The sequence below is a fragment of the Chlamydotis macqueenii genome, chromosome 3, assembly GCF_036417535.1.
Source record: "Chlamydotis macqueenii isolate bChlMac1 chromosome 3, bChlMac1.mat, whole genome shotgun sequence".
NCBI classification, from domain to species: Eukaryota; Metazoa; Chordata; class Aves; order Otidiformes; family Otididae; genus Chlamydotis; species Chlamydotis macqueenii.
The window spans coordinates 73,125,330-73,147,615 of record NC_141558.1 but is presented as its reverse complement, the minus strand read 5'-3'; the positions used below and the strand labels follow the sequence as shown (position 1 = coordinate 73,147,615).

General features: G+C 39.2%; 1 protein-coding gene across 1 annotated transcript in view; it reads right to left on the bottom strand.

Moving 5' to 3' along the window:
• The window catches only part of SUSD4 (sushi domain containing 4), a 32,883-nt gene that overhangs the window by 3,655 nt on the left and 6,942 nt on the right, over positions 1-22,286 (bottom strand). Inside the window, exons 3-6 of the mRNA XM_086744608.1 lie at positions 20,089-20,268; positions 16,456-16,644; positions 1,294-1,485; positions 680-824 (exon numbers count right to left, since the gene is read on the bottom strand). Coding sequence (XP_086600734.1) covers positions 680-824; positions 1,294-1,485; positions 16,456-16,644; positions 20,089-20,268 — 706 coding nt within the window. The remainder of the gene's footprint in view (positions 1-679; positions 825-1,293; positions 1,486-16,455; positions 16,645-20,088; positions 20,269-22,286) is intronic.

The window sequence follows — 22,286 nt, the reverse complement described above, 5'->3', positions numbered from 1 at the left end:
CGCACAGTCAAGGTCCGTAGCAAACTGAGCAGACTGAAAACTAGAAACAAGTCTAAACCTTGATAAACTACTAGCTTTGCTTAAAACTCAGTACACTTGCCTTTGTTTTTCCAGTTGTAAGGTTATAATAGTAATAATATCCACCTACCTGCCTCATGAGGAGTGCTGTGAGAATCAATGATAAATGCTCAGAGCTGCATGGCATTTTATGGAAATAAAGGAAGATGTAGGAGATGCTTATGAATTGTGATGAAAATAATACTCGTGAAGGGAAAGCAAACTTTTAATATAAATTTGTCCATAGAGAAAAAAGGAATTCTTTCTTAAAACTTACATTACTAAGTCTACAGTAGTTAAAAAATTAATTCCCCCAGCACCTGAAAATGAGTATTTAAAAATATTGTCAGCTATTTTTACATGCAGAAGCAGCAATTCTCAGTAGCAGAACTGTAATTACTCCCAAAGTGAATATGGCAAATTTTGCCTTTTATCTTAGTTGTAGAAAGGGTTTTTGGGAGTGCCTTTCCACACCAGTGGTTCAGAAACTTCTGCTCAGAGCAGAAGAAGAAGGTATCTGCAAGGCTTGTGAGCCACTCCATCTCCTCAGCAATGAGTGCTGAATGTGAAAACTGAATCAAGGCCCTCAGTCTTCAAAGAAAAAAAAGAAAACAATACAAACCTTGGAAGGAAATGTGTCTTAAATTTGGTCTGGAACATCCTAGCTAAAATAACCAGTAGCAGTACTAATAAAACGCTGGTAGCAGTAAATGCCACTATTTTCCATGTAGTCAGGAGGGTCTCCTGTGTATTTGGCCAGGTCTGCTCTGTAACCAAAAGGTAATACAAGAGTTGTACTTGATTATTACCATTGTTATTTTGTATTAATACTTCATCAACACTCAGAAGTGTCAGTTAGGACAAGATATATTTTATATGTAGGTTGTAAAAACACACATGAACCCAATGCCATATACCAAAAGCAACCTTAACATTAAGCTTCCACAGGGACTGAACCCTGCTTTTTCCCCTTGACTTTTTTTCATATGTGCAATCATGATCTGAGCTTATATACATACAAAAATATCCAGAAGATGTTAAAAAATACATTTGGATAGCTAATGATTTAAATGGTTTGTGATCATTCAGGTTTTTAGAAATGTACTGTATCTAATAGCATCTTAAAATCAGTGTTCATCACTTAAATATGAAACAGATTAAGTTCACCAGACATTAGAGACCAACAAACTTGCTCTAAAAAAGAGGGTAGAAGTAATGTCATTGCTGCTCCCTTACCTGTTTTAACACAGTATACTTGGTAGGAGGGGAACCACTCTCCGTACTGGCAGGTGATGTACTTGTAGTCATTGGTGAGGGTGTAACCAGGATCACAGTAAAACTCCACCACTGTCCCGTGGTTGTATCGCTCACAAGGTCGTGGGTGGCAGATGTAGTCTCCATGACTCACCATTGGAGGTAGTGGACAAACTTGGGCAAATAAACAAAAAGAAAGAAGAAAGACATTAATGCCAACAACCTGCTGCTGGGTAGCTTCAGGGTGTCAAAATACACAGGGCACACTTCAGGCTCCCTTTCAGGGTCACTGCAGTTTTGAGTTCATCTCAGCGGTACCAGACCACTGCTGCTGGGAGATCATGTGCCCATCCGCACCACTGGATGGATGCGCACACCTATGCAGGGCAGCGTGTGCTGGGGTGGGTCACTTTTGGCTCTCACCAACAGCAGCCAGCTCTGCCATCACCTGCTTGTTTAAAGGCCTGAGAGATGGGATCTGGGGAGCTTCCCATCCTCTGGGAGAACGGGAAGGCGAGAGGAAGACGAAAGGGGACATAGATGCCTATAAGGTGGCTATACGGGGATGGAGTGGGACAGTCAAAATAAGGCCAATTCCTCTCCTTATGAAGCATCTCAAATTCATCTGTAACATCCTATTTTTTGTTTCATTAAAATAATTAAATGGTTATATGCACTAATTAAATTCCTAAATATTCACTTTTTAAAATCAGCTTGCCATCAACACAACACAAAATACTCCTTAAGCACTTACAGTCTGTACCACTGGAATATTGTTAAGCTGGGCTCAGACTCGATCAGTGTTATTTGTCTTTTGTTATCTCTGAGCAGCCTTACTGATCTCAGTGGGATCGCTGGTGGAGTGAGGTCTTAAATATAACAGAGGCTGAGCCCGGGTTAATTAAGTACAGTGGATTACATAAGGTTATGTAAATAAGACAGAATTGTAATATAAACATGTGGAACTTTTGTTGTAGTCCCTGGAACAATAAGAAGTGTCCTCTCACATGGCTGGGCAGATGAACCCAATGGAGAGGGACCACTCTCTAGTAAACAGCAGTGGGGAAAGCAGCTCGCAAGCGGTGTTTTTATAGGAGAGGAAACTTTTCCACTGAGTAAGTGTTAGCTGATTAATGTTTTCTTAAGTGCTCCTAACACAGAGGAAAAAACCCTACAAAGCGTAATGATGTCTCAAATGGCTACATACTGACCCAAAAAGGGCTTAAATTACTGGATGGCTTGTTTTATTTCCCTTCAGAGGCAGTAACTAACTGGCTCGGTGCCCCATTACAGACTGTTCCCTTCACTTCATGCCTCCCTCGTGCAGGCAAGACCTACTGCATTGATTTAAATAATGAAAATGCCATCTCTGTCAGAAGAAGAATCTTCCCAGAAATTACAATTCAGCTGCTTCTCTTTGTGAATCTTGTTACATGAATAATGCATTTCATAAAAAAAACCCCCACAAGATATTAAATGAATCTTCAAGAGAGGCTGATTACAATGTGCAAAAATGTCTATTCCTCATCCCCCGGAGACATGGTTTTGTTTGCATTTTCACTGGCAAGGCTTAATAATAACTTGAAATCAGAGCAAGTAATTCACATAAAAATTCACATCCTCAATACTCTGCAAACTTTCCAAAGTCTCTGGGCCCACAAGGAAGAGGAATGCTTTACTGGGAAGTCAACTCAAGATTGAAAATAATTTTCTGAAGACTAGGGCAAAGGTGTCAGACTGAAATAGTAGGAAAGCACCTTTTGTCTGTATCAGGGATCATTGTTCTATTAAAAAGAAAATGTTCAGTGAAAGCAATGATTCTGGCCTATCATAAGGAAATCTGTTATATTTTTATTGTCCACGCTTAGGGCATGGGAACAAAGGAAGAGAGCAATTTAAGCTTCTTTGCTACTGAGTTTTGCCAAGCTACAGCTGGCTGCAAGAGCTCTGTAGATGCCCAGTACCTTCCTAGCAATGGGCAAGTAGAGCACACCTTATCACAAAGGGCAACATCAGAGAAACAAATTTCCCTCTCCAGCAATGTAGCTGTGGCCTCATCCCTAACCTCCTAATGTTATTAGGAGCCAAGGCAACCTGCTGAACCAAGAAAAGCCTCAAAGGTGGTGTTCCCACAATGTGGATCAGCTCAGGAAAGACACATTTCCAGGCAGATTAAAAACAATACACTGTGGAGACAACCCAGATATGGAGCTGTCAGTCCGTTTACAAATGGAGATGTATTTTATAAAACCTGAAAACAAGAGCATCTCTCTTTGTGTAGGATATGTCCCTGGAGCCAAAAAGAGTGCCACCCCTTCCACGGACACCCTCCATATTTCAAGGGAAATTCTCATGTATTGGTGCTGCCTGGAAACTTCTGCAAACATTTTTTTTAATGCACTACTGGTCATTAGTCATGAATTTGAGTCAAGTTTTAGGCGATTGTACCTGCCAATAGCTCTTGCATTGAAGACTCTTACAACCAGCAGATGCAATGGAGCAGGATTGAAAATGAGGATGTTTAGCTGAATTGAAACAGTGCTTCATTCTTACATCAGCTGGACTGTCAGAGTCAGGGGTTCTCACTCACTTGGGGTATCCCTCACCACCACCTGTGAACTTTATGTTCATCCAGTTTCAGAATCCCTCAACATTTGCATGGGCAAACTGGCCCCCATCTAAGATCAGTAACACTCAGGTTCGGAGCCTCTTTTTTGTGAAACAAGATAAATGAGATACATCACAACCAACCAAAAATGAACTTGCTTCAAGCGCTGGGGAGTTAGTCGTACACTCAGTCCCTTTTTCAAGTAGCTCCATTCCCATGCTCATCCTGGCCCAAGATCCTTTACTCAGTGGAAGGACAGTCATGAAGTGGCCTTAGTTTTGATGATACAAAAGCAAGATAATGAATGTCTGGAGGGCTGCTGAACACTCTTGACTTCCAAAGACAGAAGATTTTTAGTGCAGAGCTAGTCATCTTACAGGGTCAGATCCCTTATTTATGCTGGATACCAGTGTGTAATACTGGTTACACAGATTAAAGGAATGTGTCAGATCAAGTATGGAGGAAAACTCATGTGGTAAACCTAAGCCCACTAAAGCTTTCTAGGAGAGTTAAAATTCTAGTATTCCCAGTAATCAGCCCTAACTGTTTGGAAATCACAGGCCATGGACTTCAGGCAAATGCATCAAACTCACAGAATGAAAACAGCCCCAAACTGATTAAAATAAAAGTGTGTCTGACGAGTATATTTTCACTGTCAAGGCTGACAGCAGTATGAACGATAAATAATCATAGAAATAAGTGGATTCTACTTCAGAAGCTCTCACATCTTAAAAAAAGCCCTAGGTGCTGTTCTCAAATATGACACCAAATCTTTACTACCAGTAGCTTTCAGCATCTTCACTTTATAAGGCTTCTAAGACTTTAATGCACTAATTATAAGATGCAGCATGGATAACCAGTAGTATCTTCTGATGACCAACGTTAGAAGACCACATGCCTGTTAACTTTGGAGCTTGTCAGAAAGATGGAGATAATTCAGGCAGTGTCTGCTGGTGGTTCTGCAGCACGTGATCCTGGGTCTCTGGATCTGTCTTTGTAGAGCAGTTGGCCACAGACTGTAAAGGGACTTACAGGAACTTTACAGCTCAGCATTCTCAGCTGAAAAGCGGAATCATTCATCAAAAAGAAATAACAAGTGTGTTTATATGGCAAACAAATCCCTTCCAGGATGCTCAAGATGCCTGTTAACTCAAGGAAATTGAAAGGAGGAATTCCTGATTTGATCTGATGGACTTTCCCACCTGCTCTTAGCGCTGGAGCTGAGTGCTTTCCTCTGAGATCAGCTACGGGCTGATTTTAATGAAGGATTAGCATTCTCAGGAAGAGCTTAAAACCTGAGGAGTTGAGCCTTGTGTTACAAAGACCAACACGTCCTGGCTTGGACCAGAGGCAAAGGCAGGTCTGTGCCATGGCATGCACCCTCCATTGCAGCCTCCACCATAGAACAGCCACATCCCTTGGACCAGGGTCGCAGTGAGGGTGATGCAGGCTGCGGGTGCTTACTGCCCAGACACTGGAGGAATAAATGGGGTTCACCCAGTAATTTTTCCTACTCATTATGGTCAAGAAGCTTTTTAAACTCTGCCCAGAGGATGCTGCAGTAATTCTGCACTATAGACACTGGAAGTGTAGGAGAGAGGGAATATTTTTTAGCATTAGCATATTCTCAATTAACATTGATGGCACTGAATAAAGATGTCACATCACTTTTTAAAAGCCACTGGTAGAGAGATAATAGTGGACTTACAGTTAATTATAGTGCTCAAACCCTTCTTTTTAGTCAATTAGTTCAATGGCTAGTCAGTTTAGTCTTTGGTTGAAGTAGGCGGTAGGTAAATTATTCAGGTTTTGCCCAGCTTATGTAAGCGAGACAAAAAATAAAAGCAAAAATGTCATGAAATACAGGGCACTTACTTATAAAAAAGGGGCAGGAATAAGCAAGATGCTTATTTTCCACCTTTGATTTTTTGCATAGTATGTTTTTTTCTCTAGCTACTAGTCTGCCTTTCTGTAGGACATTAGTTGCTCGGTTAGCTGGGTTAGCAAAAACACCAGTGTGAGGCCAGCCATTCCCTGTCCATTCCCAGGGATGGACTGGGTTAGTGACATTTGTACATAATCAAAAATAATGCTTCTTTCAAACACACTGTGATTGCCTGCTCATTATGCAAAGAGTGAGAAAAGATAAGATGAAACTTCATGATGAAAAAGACACAGATAGAAAGCTGCCAGTTCCAATGTGGGGGGAAATGCTGGTGTACCTCGCTAGATAGTACTTAGAGAGGTGGACACACTGATTGGCTTCTGCGCAAAGTGGAACAGAACAAGAGCTTCTCCTGACCCTCTGTCCTGGTTCTGGCCAGGATAGAGTTAATATTTACCTGAGCTGGGTGGAGAACTGAAGCTGGTAGCCCCTATGGCTGGGATAGTTAACTAATTAGCTAACAGCTGGGGTTAATTTACTCAAATTAGCCAAAGGGCTATTCCATCCCATCTGACATCATGCTCAGTATATAAGTGAGGAGGGTGCTGAAGGGAGGCTCCCTGCTACTTGGAAGAGACTGGATGTGGAGATCTGTTGTGAGCTATTGTACTGTATTTGTGTTCCATCACTGTCTTGTTTTCTTCTGTCATTACTGTTAAATTTACTTTTTGTTCAATCTCAACCCACGTGTTTGGTTTTTTTTTCTGGTTTTCTTTTGTTTGTCAAATCTCCTCCTATTCTCTCGGAGAGTGGGGGGAGTGAGAGAGAGACTGCGTAGTCTGGTCCCCGTTGGGGCTGAACTACGACACTCTCACCTGTCATTCTTGTCTATCTTAGGACACTAACTAACACCAGAAATCTGGACACCTGTCATCTGGCTACTGCACACCAACCAACGTTTAATTCAAGCCATGATTTACTCCATGAGACTGTGGTGGTATACGTCCCAGAAGGTCTGATTCTTCCCATCTAGGGTGGCCTGGTCCCCACCTGAGGCTTACCTGGTCCTTACTGAAGCTTCTGGAGCCTCAGTAAGGATCCTTTTCCATATATTGCCTTCATACAAACACATGCTTGGGTAGGTAGGATCTGAAAATTCAGGTTTTTACAGGAACATACGAGATGAAGATTATGTTTGTTCCTTTTCCTGCTTCTTTATGAACACTGTGCTAATAAAACTTTGTTCCTTGGTTACTTCAGTGCCATCACCCTTCTGACCTTCAGAATAAAATAACTACTCAACCAAGAAGCCTTTCTTTCATATACCTCAACAGTTCCTGTCCAGTTCACTTGATGGACCTGGCCATTTCCACAGGTATTACCAGCACATGACTCACACTTGCACTGCACAGAACACAGCCCTAATTTCAAGCCTCTGGTCCTCTCACATACACATAACAACACATTACAAGATAGCCAGTGTGGAGGGGAATGTAACTCCTGTATCCTATATTCAGTTGACAGAACATCGGTATTAGCACAAAGGAAAATGTTTCTTAATAGTTATGAGTTTGTGAAAAACAAAAAGCAAAAAGAAAATAAATCAATGATCTTCCAAAAAAAGTAGCTGTTAGTTGTGGATTTTTAAACTCTAAAGACACTGTACTGTTTAGAGAATTTACCAATTTAGTTGTAAGCCGAAAAGATCCCAAGACAAAAACTGGTAGACAAAAATTGGTATTTCTAGTGCAATATCAAAAAGGGAAGTGCACAAGGGAAGGGGGAGTGGATGGCCAACAGGAAGAAGAGGAGGCAAAGAAAATTACATCTGCACTTATTGAATATTAAATATTTAAAAAGGGATTTTTCTATTCTATACTTAGGTTTCTATTAATAGTAATGTAAAAAAAAGAGTATTTTAATTTTAAAATGGCAAATAAAAAATTCCCATTAAATTGTCTAGTATTGTAAGTAGGATGGAAGAAAAACTGTTGGACTCAACCACTCATTTCCAGTTGAGAGCTTGAAGAAGAAATTAAGAGGTTTGTAAAATGAAGGAAGCAGCAAACCCACTTGCTTTAAAATAAGTCCTGTCAAAACATCTCAGTCTGTAACAGCTGCTTAACAAAAATTTTTTTCTAGTGACACTCTTCGTAAATGAAAGCAGAACAGGAAGTATTACTACAGTAACTTTTCATTTATCGTGAACATCACCTTAACAATATTCTAATGATACATTCCTATAACAAATGGTGCTGGCATTGTGAAGGGAGACTTAGTGCATATTATAGCTGTACTGGAATAAGTGAGAAAAACTTTGAGGCCATTGAATTTGTATTTTGAAAGTGAAGACATGCTTTGAGGAACTTTTCTGATTACTCATTCCCACAGCAAAACAACAGCACAAATAGTAATACCAGAATAGAAAGTGTAGTGGAAACAACTAAGTGAGAGCTGATATATAAAGTAACTGCTATTAAGCCTAACAGTAGACATGACTTAAAGTAACAAAGATACAAGATGCTTATTTTAAACTCTGAAGATGCCAGCAAATTTATGTCTTGAAAGCCTACAGCAAGAATTATTAAAAATATTGTATTCTTAGCCAATAATTTCCATGTTAGCCTTTCTCATTTACTTAACTTTCACAATGCCACTTACATGTTTTCTTCTGAAAAGACACCCAGCAGTTAAGCAACTTCTCAACCATTCAGGAAGTCAATGTTCAAGCAGATGGGAAGATACCCCAGGTCTCATGGCTTCAAGCTGCTTCCTCTACCCTTAGGCAATCAGCCCCGGGTAATTCTGTACCAGCTACAATAGCGAGGTAAGCCTTTCAATGTGCACTCAGTGAGAAGCACTTTCCATGTTCTACCAAGTGAAAAATGAATTGAATAATCAAGTTTTTAATAAAAAGCTGCCTCTCTGGTCTAGCTTTGACAAACACCATCTTGCTGAAAATTGCTATCACTGACACCAAGTGTATGAGCCAAAATGAAACAGTATAAAACTAGTTTAAAGCCTATTTTAATAACAGTTTAACATTAGCTGATTCCTAAATGGAAGCAGAAGGTGATTTACAATCAGTTATCGTACACAGAGCTTCCTTGTTACTGGAGTTACAAATTACAAAGCCCATTCTGCAGTTCCAGTCCACTGAGCTCCTACAGGAGCATCACGCCAAATTCACACTCATCCTCAACAATCCTGCCATTCCCAACACAGCAACCTGTGAAACACTGATCTTAATGCCAAAGTGTTTAATTTTAAAAGCATTTCACAACAGATACGAGATGAAACACACCCCGAGTTATATTTCTTCTATAAATTATGAGTTTAAAAGTGCAATTTTCATTTAAACTACAAAAATTGATAATAAGTTTGCAGCAATAGAGAGCTAGGAGTTCTTTTAGCAAGAGGTTCATCATTATGTTTAAGGAAATATTTATACTCATTATTCACACGGGAGTGCTTGGAGCACTGTGGTCTTTTTTACAGCAAACTGTTTTAGCTTACTTCATTGCTTGCTTCTAGTTTTGTTTCTTCCTTTCCTCATGAGTGGTTGACTTTACAATCAGTAATCATCTTTTTAGGACTTTGAGAAGCAGATGCTGGGCACTGCATAGACACCTAACAGAAAGGAATCAGAGAGCTTCAAAATAAGTCAAGGCTTGGGTACTTGGCAGGCATCACAGGTAACCCCAGACCTGGAAAAGGTCAAAGTGCTTAGAAGTAGAATGGAAGTGGAGGAGGAAAAGCAAGCTGTTGGGAAGTTGGCTCAGAAAACCAGACAGATAAAAGCACCTGGCAGGGATGTGTGAAGAAGCCAGTGCTCATTGTGAGCTGGACATATCGGTGGTTTTATGTTATTTTAATCCCTCTTTCTTTAATAGCTTTTTCCTATTTGTTTATAAGCAAGAATCCCTTGAGCCTGTGTGGTGTCACCTACACCAGTCATCAGGAATTGATGGAGAGAAGAAATGCTGGAACAGACAAGCTGTATTCCAGGGCTTAGCTGAAGGCTGAGGAAATCAAGCTCTATCACCTGGGAGAAGGAAAAGCACAAAGTCCCACTCCCAGTGGAGTGCTACTAGGAAAAACAAAAACGGGGAGGAAAATCAGCAGGAGATCTTAGCACTGTAATACCACAAACCAGTTTACAAGACTAGGATGGCATGGAAGAGTATTGCTTTCTGTTACTTATGCTTAGTTATCAAGTGCCTGCCTACACTGATTAGTGAAACTGCCACCCTTTAAATATTAATTTTTATCTCTGGAATTGAACAAACCTACGCAGTGAGCAGACTTCCTAATGCATAGAATCTGTAGCTAGAGTTCGCTCCATTTGTGGAAGATCTTCTGTGATTGCATTGTGCAGCCATGAATGTGTCCATAAAGCAGATATATTTGATTTCAAGGTAGACAATGTAGTGTGCTTCTCCTTTCCAAGGAGCCCTGCCAGACACAGTTGAAGATTATTATTATAAAACAGCCCTCAGGGAGAAATTTTGTCTATTTTCCCCCACCTAATCCTCAGCATATTTAAAGCACGGTGGATAAAACATGCATCTGGCAGCTAACGTGGAACTTCAGGGCAGAAATTATGGCTCCATAAAAAAGTTGGGATGTGTGGCTGATTCTGCAAATGCTAAGGAGTTTCTGAAAGGTACACAGGTGATAGAGCAGGTGTAACTCAGTGATTTACTGTGACAGTCCTGTGCATCAAGCAGAAACAGAAGACATAAAAGAAACAGATTACAAGTTGTTGTTCTGTTGCTTTCTTGAAAAACTATAAACAGTGGAGAAGGCATCTATTTCAATCACAGCCAAGATCAAAGAAGATTTCTGCAATGCAAAAAAGGAGAAGTCACTCAGAAATATAATGGTATTCATCTTCTTCAAACTTGGCGACTGCTCTCTAAACTCCCCATCCTTCATAACAAAAGCTGTAAAAAGACCACTTTTGTGTATCATTCTGTCTCAAAATGTGGTCTGGTTTTCCTTCTGTTTCACTTTGCAATACACCTGCTGCAGTTAAGAGACTGGGTGATTATTAAGCAGTACGTCCACAGAAGAACATGATTTGTCTGCCTAGTATTTCATGTCACTCTGCTCTTTCTGAATTCAGCTCTTTTCCATGTCTCTTCAGCTGTGGGTAAAGGTGTACAGATGAATTTTAGCATTCTCCAACAGCACAAAAATCCAGATAGTCACTATGAGCAGCTCCTTAAAGTCTTCAACTTCCACACTCATGCACGGCGGATTGAATGGACAAATGATGAACAAATTAACTGCCTACAGTGCAGAATTATTGAATGACTTTTGTTTAAAGAAAACTAACCTTTTAAACTTCTTCTTCACACTTGCTTTCTACCACTTAATCACCCCCAGGATGAAACACTGTTCAGTCTATGTCATCCTTTGGCCCTCAGGCTAAAGATGTCACTGATACAAACAAGTAAAGGTGCTTACAAATATTGTTGACTGCTGCTATTTGAGCCTTTACTGCTGGTTGTTCTGAGTTGCAAGTATTGCTGTAGTCAGTGAATATATTCTGAAATGCCACTCTAGTCAGAGCTATTAAAAACAAGGCTATCAGTGCATCATTATTAACTCATTAGTTAACATTAACTCAGTTAACTTGGATGACCTCTTTGGCAGCTGGGCAATGTTTAATTCATTCTCCCTCCTGCCTGCAAGCTGAGTACGTGTAAACAGAATGGAATCCTGGCATGTACCACTCCTAATTTCTTAACACCACAGTGTTTCACAGTTTGCTTTTGTTGCTGCCCTTTGCTCCCTCTACCGGATTTTTATCTGTTGGAGATCTGCTTCATCAATATTATCTTCCCTGAGGATACGTATCAGACTGTCATGTTGGAATTTATCTAAAGCCCTCTCAATGTCAAGAAAGAAACACAGAGAGAAATCCATTTGTACCAATGAACAGTTGTATCTCAGGCTTAGGATTTGTTACTTTATTCTGACTCCTGAACATAAACTGATTACAGGCTGACTTGTATCTTTTTTCTCAGCGTATTGCGGTATGTTCCATCAAGCATTTAAAATATTTTAAGTGCATAGTTTATCAAATGTATAGCTTGGTGTCAATCATTGTTTATGGCACTAGCAATTGTTATATAATAATGAAGATTTCTGAAGCTTTCCTTCCAACTATTCTGTGTGTAAATGGTTAGAAAGTTTAAGCTACTTTGTTTTGAAATATTAAGTGGCTATGGTATGGTATGTAATACACCCCCCTCCAGTGCTCTTTCATGCTCTTTACTTTCTAGGTTCTATGTCAGAATTATCAGACCTCCTCTGTGAGCATCTGTCCTCAGCTTTATGAGAAGAATAATTTTAAAGCTTTCTCTTGTACTCTTGCCTGTCTCCCCAGAGTACTTTTTTATTTGTAGCATACTTTGCTGGTTTTAATTTTCATATGACTAACCCCCTTTTATTCTTCAGAAATTTCCTGGTGCTCCAGGTAGGATTTTTTGAGGTTTCCTTGCACTTTATCTGGCTTTGTTGTGCAACTGTCTTAATTCCTTCCTTGTCCTATCTTTCTTCCATAGCTTCTATAATTTTCAGGATCCTTTCTGTAATTGTAACTTTTCACCTTCTCTCACAGTGAGGTTGTTTTTTATACCAGAGTTCTGAAATGCCTTCAGTTTTCTTCTATGTTTTTCCTCTCTCCTACTCATCTAATCTCCCCTTTGAAGTCTATTCCTCATGTTTGTTTCTTTTTAATTTTGAATATACCCAGAAAAATTTGAAACATTTTCTATTTTACATTCTTTCAAGCTTAACCTCAACTGGAGAATCCTAGCACGTAGAATGAAGTTTTGACATTACAATATATCTGATTTTCTGCAAGACCGGCTTTTCTGTTCAGCTGGGATGATGCTGAAACCAGACATTCCAGATAATAGATTCATGTCTGTTGTTTGAAAATTCAATCAACTTGTTTTCCCTTTTACTCTTAAATACAAAATTGGGAATTCCCAATTACACTATCCACACAACTACTTTATATTCTAGCATTAGCACTATAATCAAATGCTTCCAGCATTTCCTCTTTTTGCCTGCTTTCCTCCCCAGTTCTTTATAAGAACAATTCCTTACATCTTCTTGGAAGTTTTCCAAAGGGCATTGAAGATTAAAATACAGAGTCCAGATGGCAAGGTGTGTAATCATATGCACATTCCCAAAGTACTAATGGCCACGCTTTCTTTTTTTTTTTTTTTTTAATTTCTCCAAATCCTGTGTAATGTCTTTATTCACCTTGAAGTATCTATCATAAACATTTTCTAGTTCTATATGTTTCATTTCACAGAGTTCCATATCAGTATGTTTTCTTGTGTTTGCTCTCCTCCAGTGTTTGTGGAAGCCATCTGATCTTACAATTCATGTTTATACCTCATGTGGTAATCTTCAGTTTAAGGTTTTTTCCACTCATCTTTTGCATATCTGATTTTACAGAAGGCAATCACTAACTTACATAAGTTTCTACAGCTGGATGATTAACCCCAAACTGCTAATTTATAAAGAATATAAATTAAAAAATAACATTTTCCTTAGGTTTTCATATATCTTTGGAAGTGTCTAGCGAACTTCTGTGTTAATTACAAAATTCCACTAGAAAAAGGATATTAAGAAAATTATAGACGGAGGATTTAAAGAAGAAGAAAATTCAGTGTTAAGATGCTTCATCTTATCCTCTAAATGACTGTAAAATTTTCTAGCACTGGAAAAACACCACAATTTCCTCTACCATAATTCTCAGATACAACTGAACCATTTCAACTGAAGCTTTCCAAATGATTCAGCTCGAGGCAGACACTCAAAAATCAATCCAAATGTTTTAAATTTGGCAAAGGTATAAGCATTTAAGAAGATCTCATACCAGTAAATACTTGGCAATCTGAACTAGAGGCATCCTTATCTGCCCGAGCTACAACCACCTCCCTGATCAGGTCCAAGCAGCTGTTTCTGAGAAGCCGCTGCATAGCATTGCAGTGTTGGCTGCACTTCAGTCCCAGGTAACGCAGTCTTGATGCGCTGCCGTGAATAAAGCAACAGTGATTTTAATTATCGGAAAAATCTTCTGCCTTACCAGCAAAAATTAGTCTCCTGTCAGAGTTGGTGAAAGCTCTGTGTTTCACAAGATCGAAAACAAAACTGGCCTGAGAATTAGAGATCATGCTGTAGATGGGAGCTGAGTGTAACTTTTTATTTAAATGGAGCTACAAACCCTTCATTCAGAATTTATTTGGCCTAACAAAGAGAGAAAAAGTAACAAGATTGACATACAGCATTTGTGTGATCACACACACATTTAAGAAATTATTTCTGTGCAGGCTTCAAGAAGAACATACATCAAAACTAAAGAGCTGTAAGCAGCATTGTTTATAGCAGAATAAAAGCTCTAAAATGGTTTACTACAGCTTCCTAACAACCATGTGCTTTTAATCATTACCATATTAAAACACTGATCAGGAAATGTCATCAGAATAAATTTTGAATTGGTTATAGAAATAATAAATTGAATTAATTTGTTATTTGCAGATTCCCTCTGTGAAAAATACTGCTTGGCGAGATTATGCCTCACATGTAAAAAGGAATGCTGAAAAATGAGCTTGACATCGGTATGCAAGGCACAGAATAAAAAATATGAAGGGAGGAAGTTTTGTCCACTAATTAAGAGTAGTGGTTTGTAACAAGATTCCTGAAGACTGGCACCCCTTGCATAAATCACTTGAACAAACACTTTCAAATGAGAGCATCTCAAGTTGATTTACCCTATCTGGATATAATTTTGAAGTTCACTACACATCAGCTGAAGCATCTCTACAGCAAAGATCACAAGGGGAATTGTCAGGGGTGACCTTTTGGTGATGCTGCTCTCTCTTCTGCCCCAACAGAAGCAGGGACAGCCTCAAGCTAAGGAGAACCTGCTCTCGCAAGCGTTACGCTTTAAGACTTGGATCTCCTGTGGTTCACTCAACACATGCACAGATGGGACGCCAACATGAAATCACCACGGGAAGTTTAACATTTAAAGAGAGCAATAAGAAAGTGATTAAAACGGAGGCTGGATCTAAATGAAAACTCAGGAGGCCTCCCGAGATGGCCTTGACCCCAGTGTCTGGCACACACTGATCCCCCATCACAGATCATTATAGTTGACTGAGGATGATAACTTTTGACATGTTATTTAAAATGTAGAACTGTCAGGGCAGCAGTTCTTATCTCAAATCTTCAATTATCAAGGAAAAGAGTCTCTCTACACATTCATAATACAAGCAATAAACAATAAGCGCATGAGTTTTCTCAAGTATTTTGGTAGGAGCTGGAATGCTCACCTGTGTTAAGTGAGGCTAAGACACAACTTTTTCTGCTTTATACACTTGAGTTTCTGTATTTTAATGCTCTTATCTTCCTAACTAGGGAATTCTCATTTTTATCAAAACAGTTATACTGTTTGGATTAAGACTAACAGGACCCCTCTGATTTTTTAAAGTATTTTCCATGCTATAAACAACAACAAAAAACTTTCCAAAAATGGCTTACATAAAGCTGATTTGGGATTAATCTTTCGTGGTCTGCTAAATAAAAAAAAAACCCAAACCTTGTTATGCAAAGGCATTTTGAATTTTGGAACTTGAATTGTCAGTTTAAAATAAGGATAATTTTATTATTTGGGTGCAGTATATAACTTTGTTGATGCTGTTGGCAAATTTTTGCACTTTTGAAATGCTTGGCATTTAGCACAGTGTCATAAGCATCACATATGAATTCCTGTAATTGCTTTCAGCTAAATTCTACATATAGATAGCTTCCTTACAGGCTTGAAATAGAGCAAAACTGTAGTCCTCTTAAGGGACTGAAATGCAGAGGATGTTCTGGTGACTTCTTACGATGTTTCTTTCAAGATGCAGTATGAAAATGGAGGAAGGTAGTTCACAAGGTTTTGACAGTGTGTGGAGCAATCCATTTGGTGTCTTTGTTTTAAATATGATGCAAACGCAAATGCACTACAAAATCCTCCATTCCAGCACTGCAGCTGTAGTCATAGATTATTCCTTTTTCTGTTTCACACTGAATGGTTTTTTTTATGTTCCTAATCAATAAGTTAGCTCAGTCATTTTAGTTGCAAATCCTTCTTTAAGGTTAACTGCTAGGAGAGACATCAGATATTCAAGCACGTGGCATTGTGTAGCATTGACTAATGTCTGCAGCCTGCACAGCCCAGCCTAAGAGTTTCTGTGGAGTGTTTCTTAGTTTATCATGGAAATCTATCCGTATCTATAGAAACTGACCATCGGCACACAAATGTAAATTCCATAACTTCCTCGGTATTTTTGTTACAAAAGCTGCAGAGAATTTACATTTTAAGGGCAAAGTAATCATTGTTAAGAACTTCCCCTCTTGCATTTTCGACACTGAAAGAGCAAACGCTGGTTAGGGAGCACCAAGAGCTAGCGGTGTGGTGAACCGCAATAGGTTGCATACAACAAAACCCAGATACACACCGTGTGACCTGTGGAAACATGACATATAGCGCAACTGTGGTTATAACTCTGAGTTAAAAATCATATACAGCATGCTGAGTTTGCAAAATTGAAAGAAAAACAAATAAGACATTTACCTTCCACATCAAGGCACCTAGGTGGGCTATCTGACCAGATAAGGTTATACATGCACTCAAGGAACTCTGTCCCTTCTAGTTTATATCCAGGAAAGCATTGAAAATACACCACTGTTCCTACAGGGAAGGAGGACTCGAACTCAGATATGTTAATGTAACTATGAGGAAGAACCAATGGCCTCAGGCAACCTGCAAATTAAGAAGAGGGAGGTATCTTTTATTATAAGGTGCTTATCTCAGTCATCTTCACACATCTTGGTAATAATTCCTAAATTGAGGAGTGCGATACTTTTCATCTTCCCTACTATGAATGGCATGCCTGCGTGATCTCCCTCAGGTACATATGCCTCATTATCCTCTTTCAAACCCTGCCATTGTTTAGCCCACACACTTCGCTAGCGTGGGATTCACTCTCAGCAAATCTAGGAAAGGTTTACTGAAAATGACAGCATTTTGTTTCACAAACATTCACTGGTTTAGCAGATGGCAATTTCTTTTTGAGGTAGAACCTTTAATAAATAAAGATTGTCATTTATATAAACCATGAGTTTTATTCCTCCTCTTAAAACTGACAGGCATGTAAACCATCTTTAATATTAAAGCAGCTCCTGTGACAAAGTGCACACACCTGTAAAAGTTTTGCAGACAGAATTAATTATTTTGAAATTGCAGTTTGAGAAAGTCTAAAGGGAAGTGACATACTATGAACAGTTCCATGATAAAACACTGAATGAGGTCTCAGATTAGGTTATCAGAAAGTTAAGGGAGAGACTACATTCTACTTCTGGAATTACTTCTGAGGGATTTGTTCCATGGATGGTACTGAGCAGTGACAGTTAAACGGTCACTAAATATATTTGGTGCAAGAAAGAGCAGTGAATTTAATAGATGACATGGCTTTATAACATGTCATTGGCATACATTCAGAATCTGTTTTGAGCTCATATTTAGATAAGAGTTGGTAATAGAGAAAAAAAAAATCCTCATGGCCTTAGAAATGACCCTCTGGGTAATACTTAATTCTGTTGATTTTTTAATTGGCAATAATGTGGAGGAAAGATGATTAGTAATCAGGGAATGAAAAATAATATTATAAAGTTATGAGACTAATAGGAGCTGCATTTTGGCAATCCATAAATAGGCCTCTTGCCACTACTAGGAATTTGTGAAGGATGTTCATAGGACTCCCATAATTTTCAGCCTCGGCGGGAAACTAAAATCAGCCCGAGAACTTCTTGTAAGATGTTAGAATCTAAAAGAAAAAGTCTAGGCAGCTCTTCAAGTGTTTTTTTCCTTGCGATGGTCCTTTGAGGGAGAAGGCTGAAAGCAAAAGAAAACACTTGGAAAAGCTTGAAAGCTTTTTACAGCACACTGAACTACCAGAGCAATGTTTCTGATAGCTGATTTACTAGCTGGTTATCTCCCTGCTCAAATAAAGCTTCAAGAATCCTATCTACGGGCTACTGCTCATACCACTGAGTGAGAATGCCCCACAAGATAACATTCCGGTTCCTGCCAACCGAGCAGCCCACTGAGCAGGATGATATAAGCAGCCTTCAGCAGGACAGAAAGAAAGAGCACAGTCTGCCCGAGCAAGACTGAGCTCACTTTCCTCTGAACAGTACCAGGGAAAATTTTGTCCTGCTGGCTCAGAATTTTAATGTTCTTTAGGAGCAGGACAGAGATTTACTTGAATTTGTATGAGAGCCAAGTGTTTGTGAAAACCCCTAAGTCTCCAAACACCTCAAGCTGCTTGAAAACTTGATTTTGACACTCTTTTTGCTAAGTTATTCACATCATTCCAGATAATTAATAATTATTATCTCGTGGCAAAAATAGTTTGAGGTTGAATTCTTAAACACTCTACAATCCTTTCCCACTGCTCTGCCAGGAAAAAAGGCATCTTACTGTCATGAGACTCCCCTGCCTGTTGTAATCAAAGGGCCATAGAAATGTAATTGACAGCCTACCTAGTGCAAGTAGACAAGTGCCTTTGATACTATTAGTACCTGACATAGCAAAAATAAAATTCTGGAGTCCATTTTAGAATAGGTTTATAGAATTCGGCAAAATATGGCAGATACTTGAATCTGAATTGCCTGTTCTCTAGCTGTCTGGAAGTTACATCACTTTGCTCTTGTGCAATTGATTTAATAACTTTTATTAGTACTACTTTTATTTTTATTTGGGGTACTTTTGCTTACCCACTTACTAGTGGCTCTCACAAAATTTTCACCTGCATCTTTGGCAATACAGCACCTACAAACTAATTTTACGAGTATTCATCTCGCCTAACTGCCAGAGTCTTAATCTACCTTAATTAGATGTGAGGTGCACCCACTCCCAAAAATGCGCTGTACACTTCATACTGCCACGCATGATGCTGTTGTTTATAAGATACCCTGAAACTAGTGCCCGCTTTTTTATGGATTTGTGAAAACTCCCTTTTTCTGTTGGCCATCTTCAGACACACTGAGCTAGCCTGTAATGTGCCTAAATTTCTACATGCCTGTACCATAGTCTATGACAAGACCTTGAGGCACAGTCTGATGTGCCCCAAACCAGGGCACACCAAGGGTGAGGGTCCTAGCCGTGGGCACCCATACAAACTAAGCTCCTGTAACTTCGGACTCTGGCACTCATCAATCTCATCACTTAACAGCAGAAATGCAAAGCCCTGACTTTCCTGTCTCCCCCTGCCACCATAACTCCCAAGAAGTGTCCCAGCTCCCCTGCCTGCCCGCCCTGACTCCACAAATTGATGTGACAGTGTAAGTGCCTACAGAAAACTGTCAGCTTTGGGAGACAACAGAAGGGTTTGAGGAAAGTTAATACTAACCCAGTCTTCTCCATAGCACAGATAGTTAAAATATCTTGATGCTGTTCAGTTGGTCAAGCTTATTACCAAGACGTGAATTGGTTAAAACCAAGTCAATGGTGCTTACACATGCATGTTAGAAACAGAAAGGTAATGGCAGCTCAGAATTACTGAATTTCCATTCACTAAAGCTGGCTCACTCCCAGCCATTTCTGGCAGTCTAAGCAAAGCTGTGATCCCATGCTACTAATACTACTAGTTCTATGGCTAATGGCTTTTCTGGCTAAAAAAATTTCTATGCACACCCTGAATTTTCAGTCAATACCTATGAGTTTAATGGACTGTGAACCTGATCAACAACTCTGCTGGAAACTCTGGTAGAAGAAGAGGTTTGAACTTCTCTCCTCTACCCCTGGCCACTGCACAAAGCAAAGAAAGGTAAATTGCAGTCAGAAGCTTAAATCTTTCCAGAAGTTAATTGGTACAAAAATGTCAGTTCCCGATCAGATATTTTGCTGAACTTCTCCTGATTTTTTTTTTTTAATGCAATGTATCTGTGTCAGATTTTAGACTAGCAAACAAAAAGCAATATTGAAAGTAGTGTTTTAAGTATGGATATATTAAGAAAGTGGCACCTTCTTTCCTGCAGTGAGCAACGGGGAAGAGAAATTAAAAAATCTTAGCAGCAGCACTGTTCAAATACTATACAGTGGGATTTATCAGATCACTGACATCCTTACAACTGTGGAAGAAAATATTGGCAAACTATCACAAGGTGCATGAGCTATAAAACAGGATGTGCTGGTGTACTAAACCTTGACAAATGGGCAGATTATCCCATGTTCCATCGTCTTGACATATTGAAACCATGTTGTCTAAGTCAGGGTAACGGATCTGGAATCCTTCATGACAGCTGATTATTAACTTATCGCCAGTCCTGTATGTCTTGTTATGAATCTCTGCATCTTCAACATGTGGAACAAGGCAATCTGTGACTTCATGAAAAAAAAAATAGTAACTTAATTAAAAAACCATGGCTAGCTATTCAATAATCAAGCTCTTAAGCAAAAGTTAATGTAAGTGCTTAAACCATTTGGAAAATGCATGCATTTCAGTAAATATATCCTTTCCCTAGTTAACCATCAGTTACAAAGTCTATAGCACTGTAGTAGAAGCTGACGTGCTACAATAATGGATCATTCCCCCCAACTTTTTTAAACAAAAAAAACTAAGAGCACTTAGGAAGACGGTTTTTAATTTTGTTCTTCCACTCATCACGTGTGCAAACTACATCGCACAGTCTGACTGTGCCAACGTCCCACGTGAAGGCAGACTGACAGCACTAAGGACAGGACAAAAGAAAAGATAAAATACAGATACGACATGAGTAACACAGAAAAAACCGCAGTTTTAGCAGAGAGACAGATGAAGATCAGGTACATTTACAAGGGTTGATCCAGCTCCATTCAACAGAGTTCATTATGAGAATGTGTTCACTTTAATCTCACTGATTCTGTTTTAAATCAGATCATTTTATGTGCCTGAATTCATATGCCTGTAGAGGCTGTGATTTTTAAGGCCCTGAGCAGCATCTCAAGCACTTGTAGAAGACTCTTTGCAAGAGAAATGACTGCAAACCTCTCGTGATATACAGGCATGGGGTCTAATACTCGTCTGTGATATATGTGTCGAACAGTCTTATATCTCACTGTATATACCAGTGCCAAAGACGCTAAAATATAAAATAAAACCCAGAAGACTGAAAAATCAAAGAGGTTGTGGAAAGTGGAAGGAAAGCGTGAGGCAGGGTAAAAATCCCTCTGATAATACTGAATAATTAAGAAACAAGCCAAGAGGACATGAAGGAATAGTCCAGGTGACTCAAAGTTCATCCTTCTCATAAATGCAAAGTGACATTAAACAGAAGAGAGGAAAAGATTAAATACTGAGAAAATACAATAAAAATTATCTGTTTGTCTGCCAGCAGTCAATCCATGACAGATATGGTGACAAAAGTTTCCAGGCATCAAAACCCACGAAGTATTTCAAATAAAAGCAAGAGAGTAAAAATATTATAAGCCTGGTTTATGCTGGTTTTTTTTTCCCCAACACATCTATCACAAGAGACAACTTCATTTAGGAATGCAATATTTATTTTAAAAAAATGAATTTCAGAAGTCCCTTGAGTCCTGCATAAGAGAGAAAGTTTCTGCCATTTTCATAAGTAATTATCGCTAAAAACAAAGAGGCAACTGTATATTTGTATTTAGCAATTAATTGTAAGCATGCACAAAGTGAAGCCATGGCAACAGCTTCCTTGTTTGCTTAGAAGTGCAACTAGAAGCAAGATAAACTGTCATTTAGCATAGCACATGCAAACCAGTAAAAGCAAATTTATTTCATAATGTATTTATCTATTTAGGCAAACTAGGGGATCTATTATTCTGAGACTCCATCACTAAATTTTACTAATATGAAGTGGAAGAGTTTTGCTTCCCCAGCTAAAACATATTTTCCTTTGTACCTTCCCATTATAGGGATGTTTTCCAAAATACACTGTACTTTGCTAACTTTTAGTAAGGGGCCTGGACATATCGTTGGTCAAAAATTCTCCCATTTCTCTTGTTACTTTTAGCTCCTTGGTTGCTGCTGCAGGTACCTCCTGCTGCCTGTACCAGGACGGGCTGGCAGTCTGCCCGGTGGTCTGAGAACCTGCAGCAAGAAGTTGTATTAGAGGATTATTCATTTATAAATGCCCAAACCTGGGAGTATGCGTACCCTAACATAAGGTTATAAAATGCACTGTGATGAAGGTGCAGACATCACCTTCAAAGACTGAACCACTTTCTCTCTCTCTCTCTCTGGCAACTTAATCAGCAGCAGAGGATGCCCCATAAGAAATGCCTGACACTAAGCCTTAAATGCTGTCATGAAGAGGCTGCCCTGGGCACCCCTAAGGATGGGATGAGATAGATGGGGATCCTGCTCTGTGGCCACACAGGAGGAGGTCGGT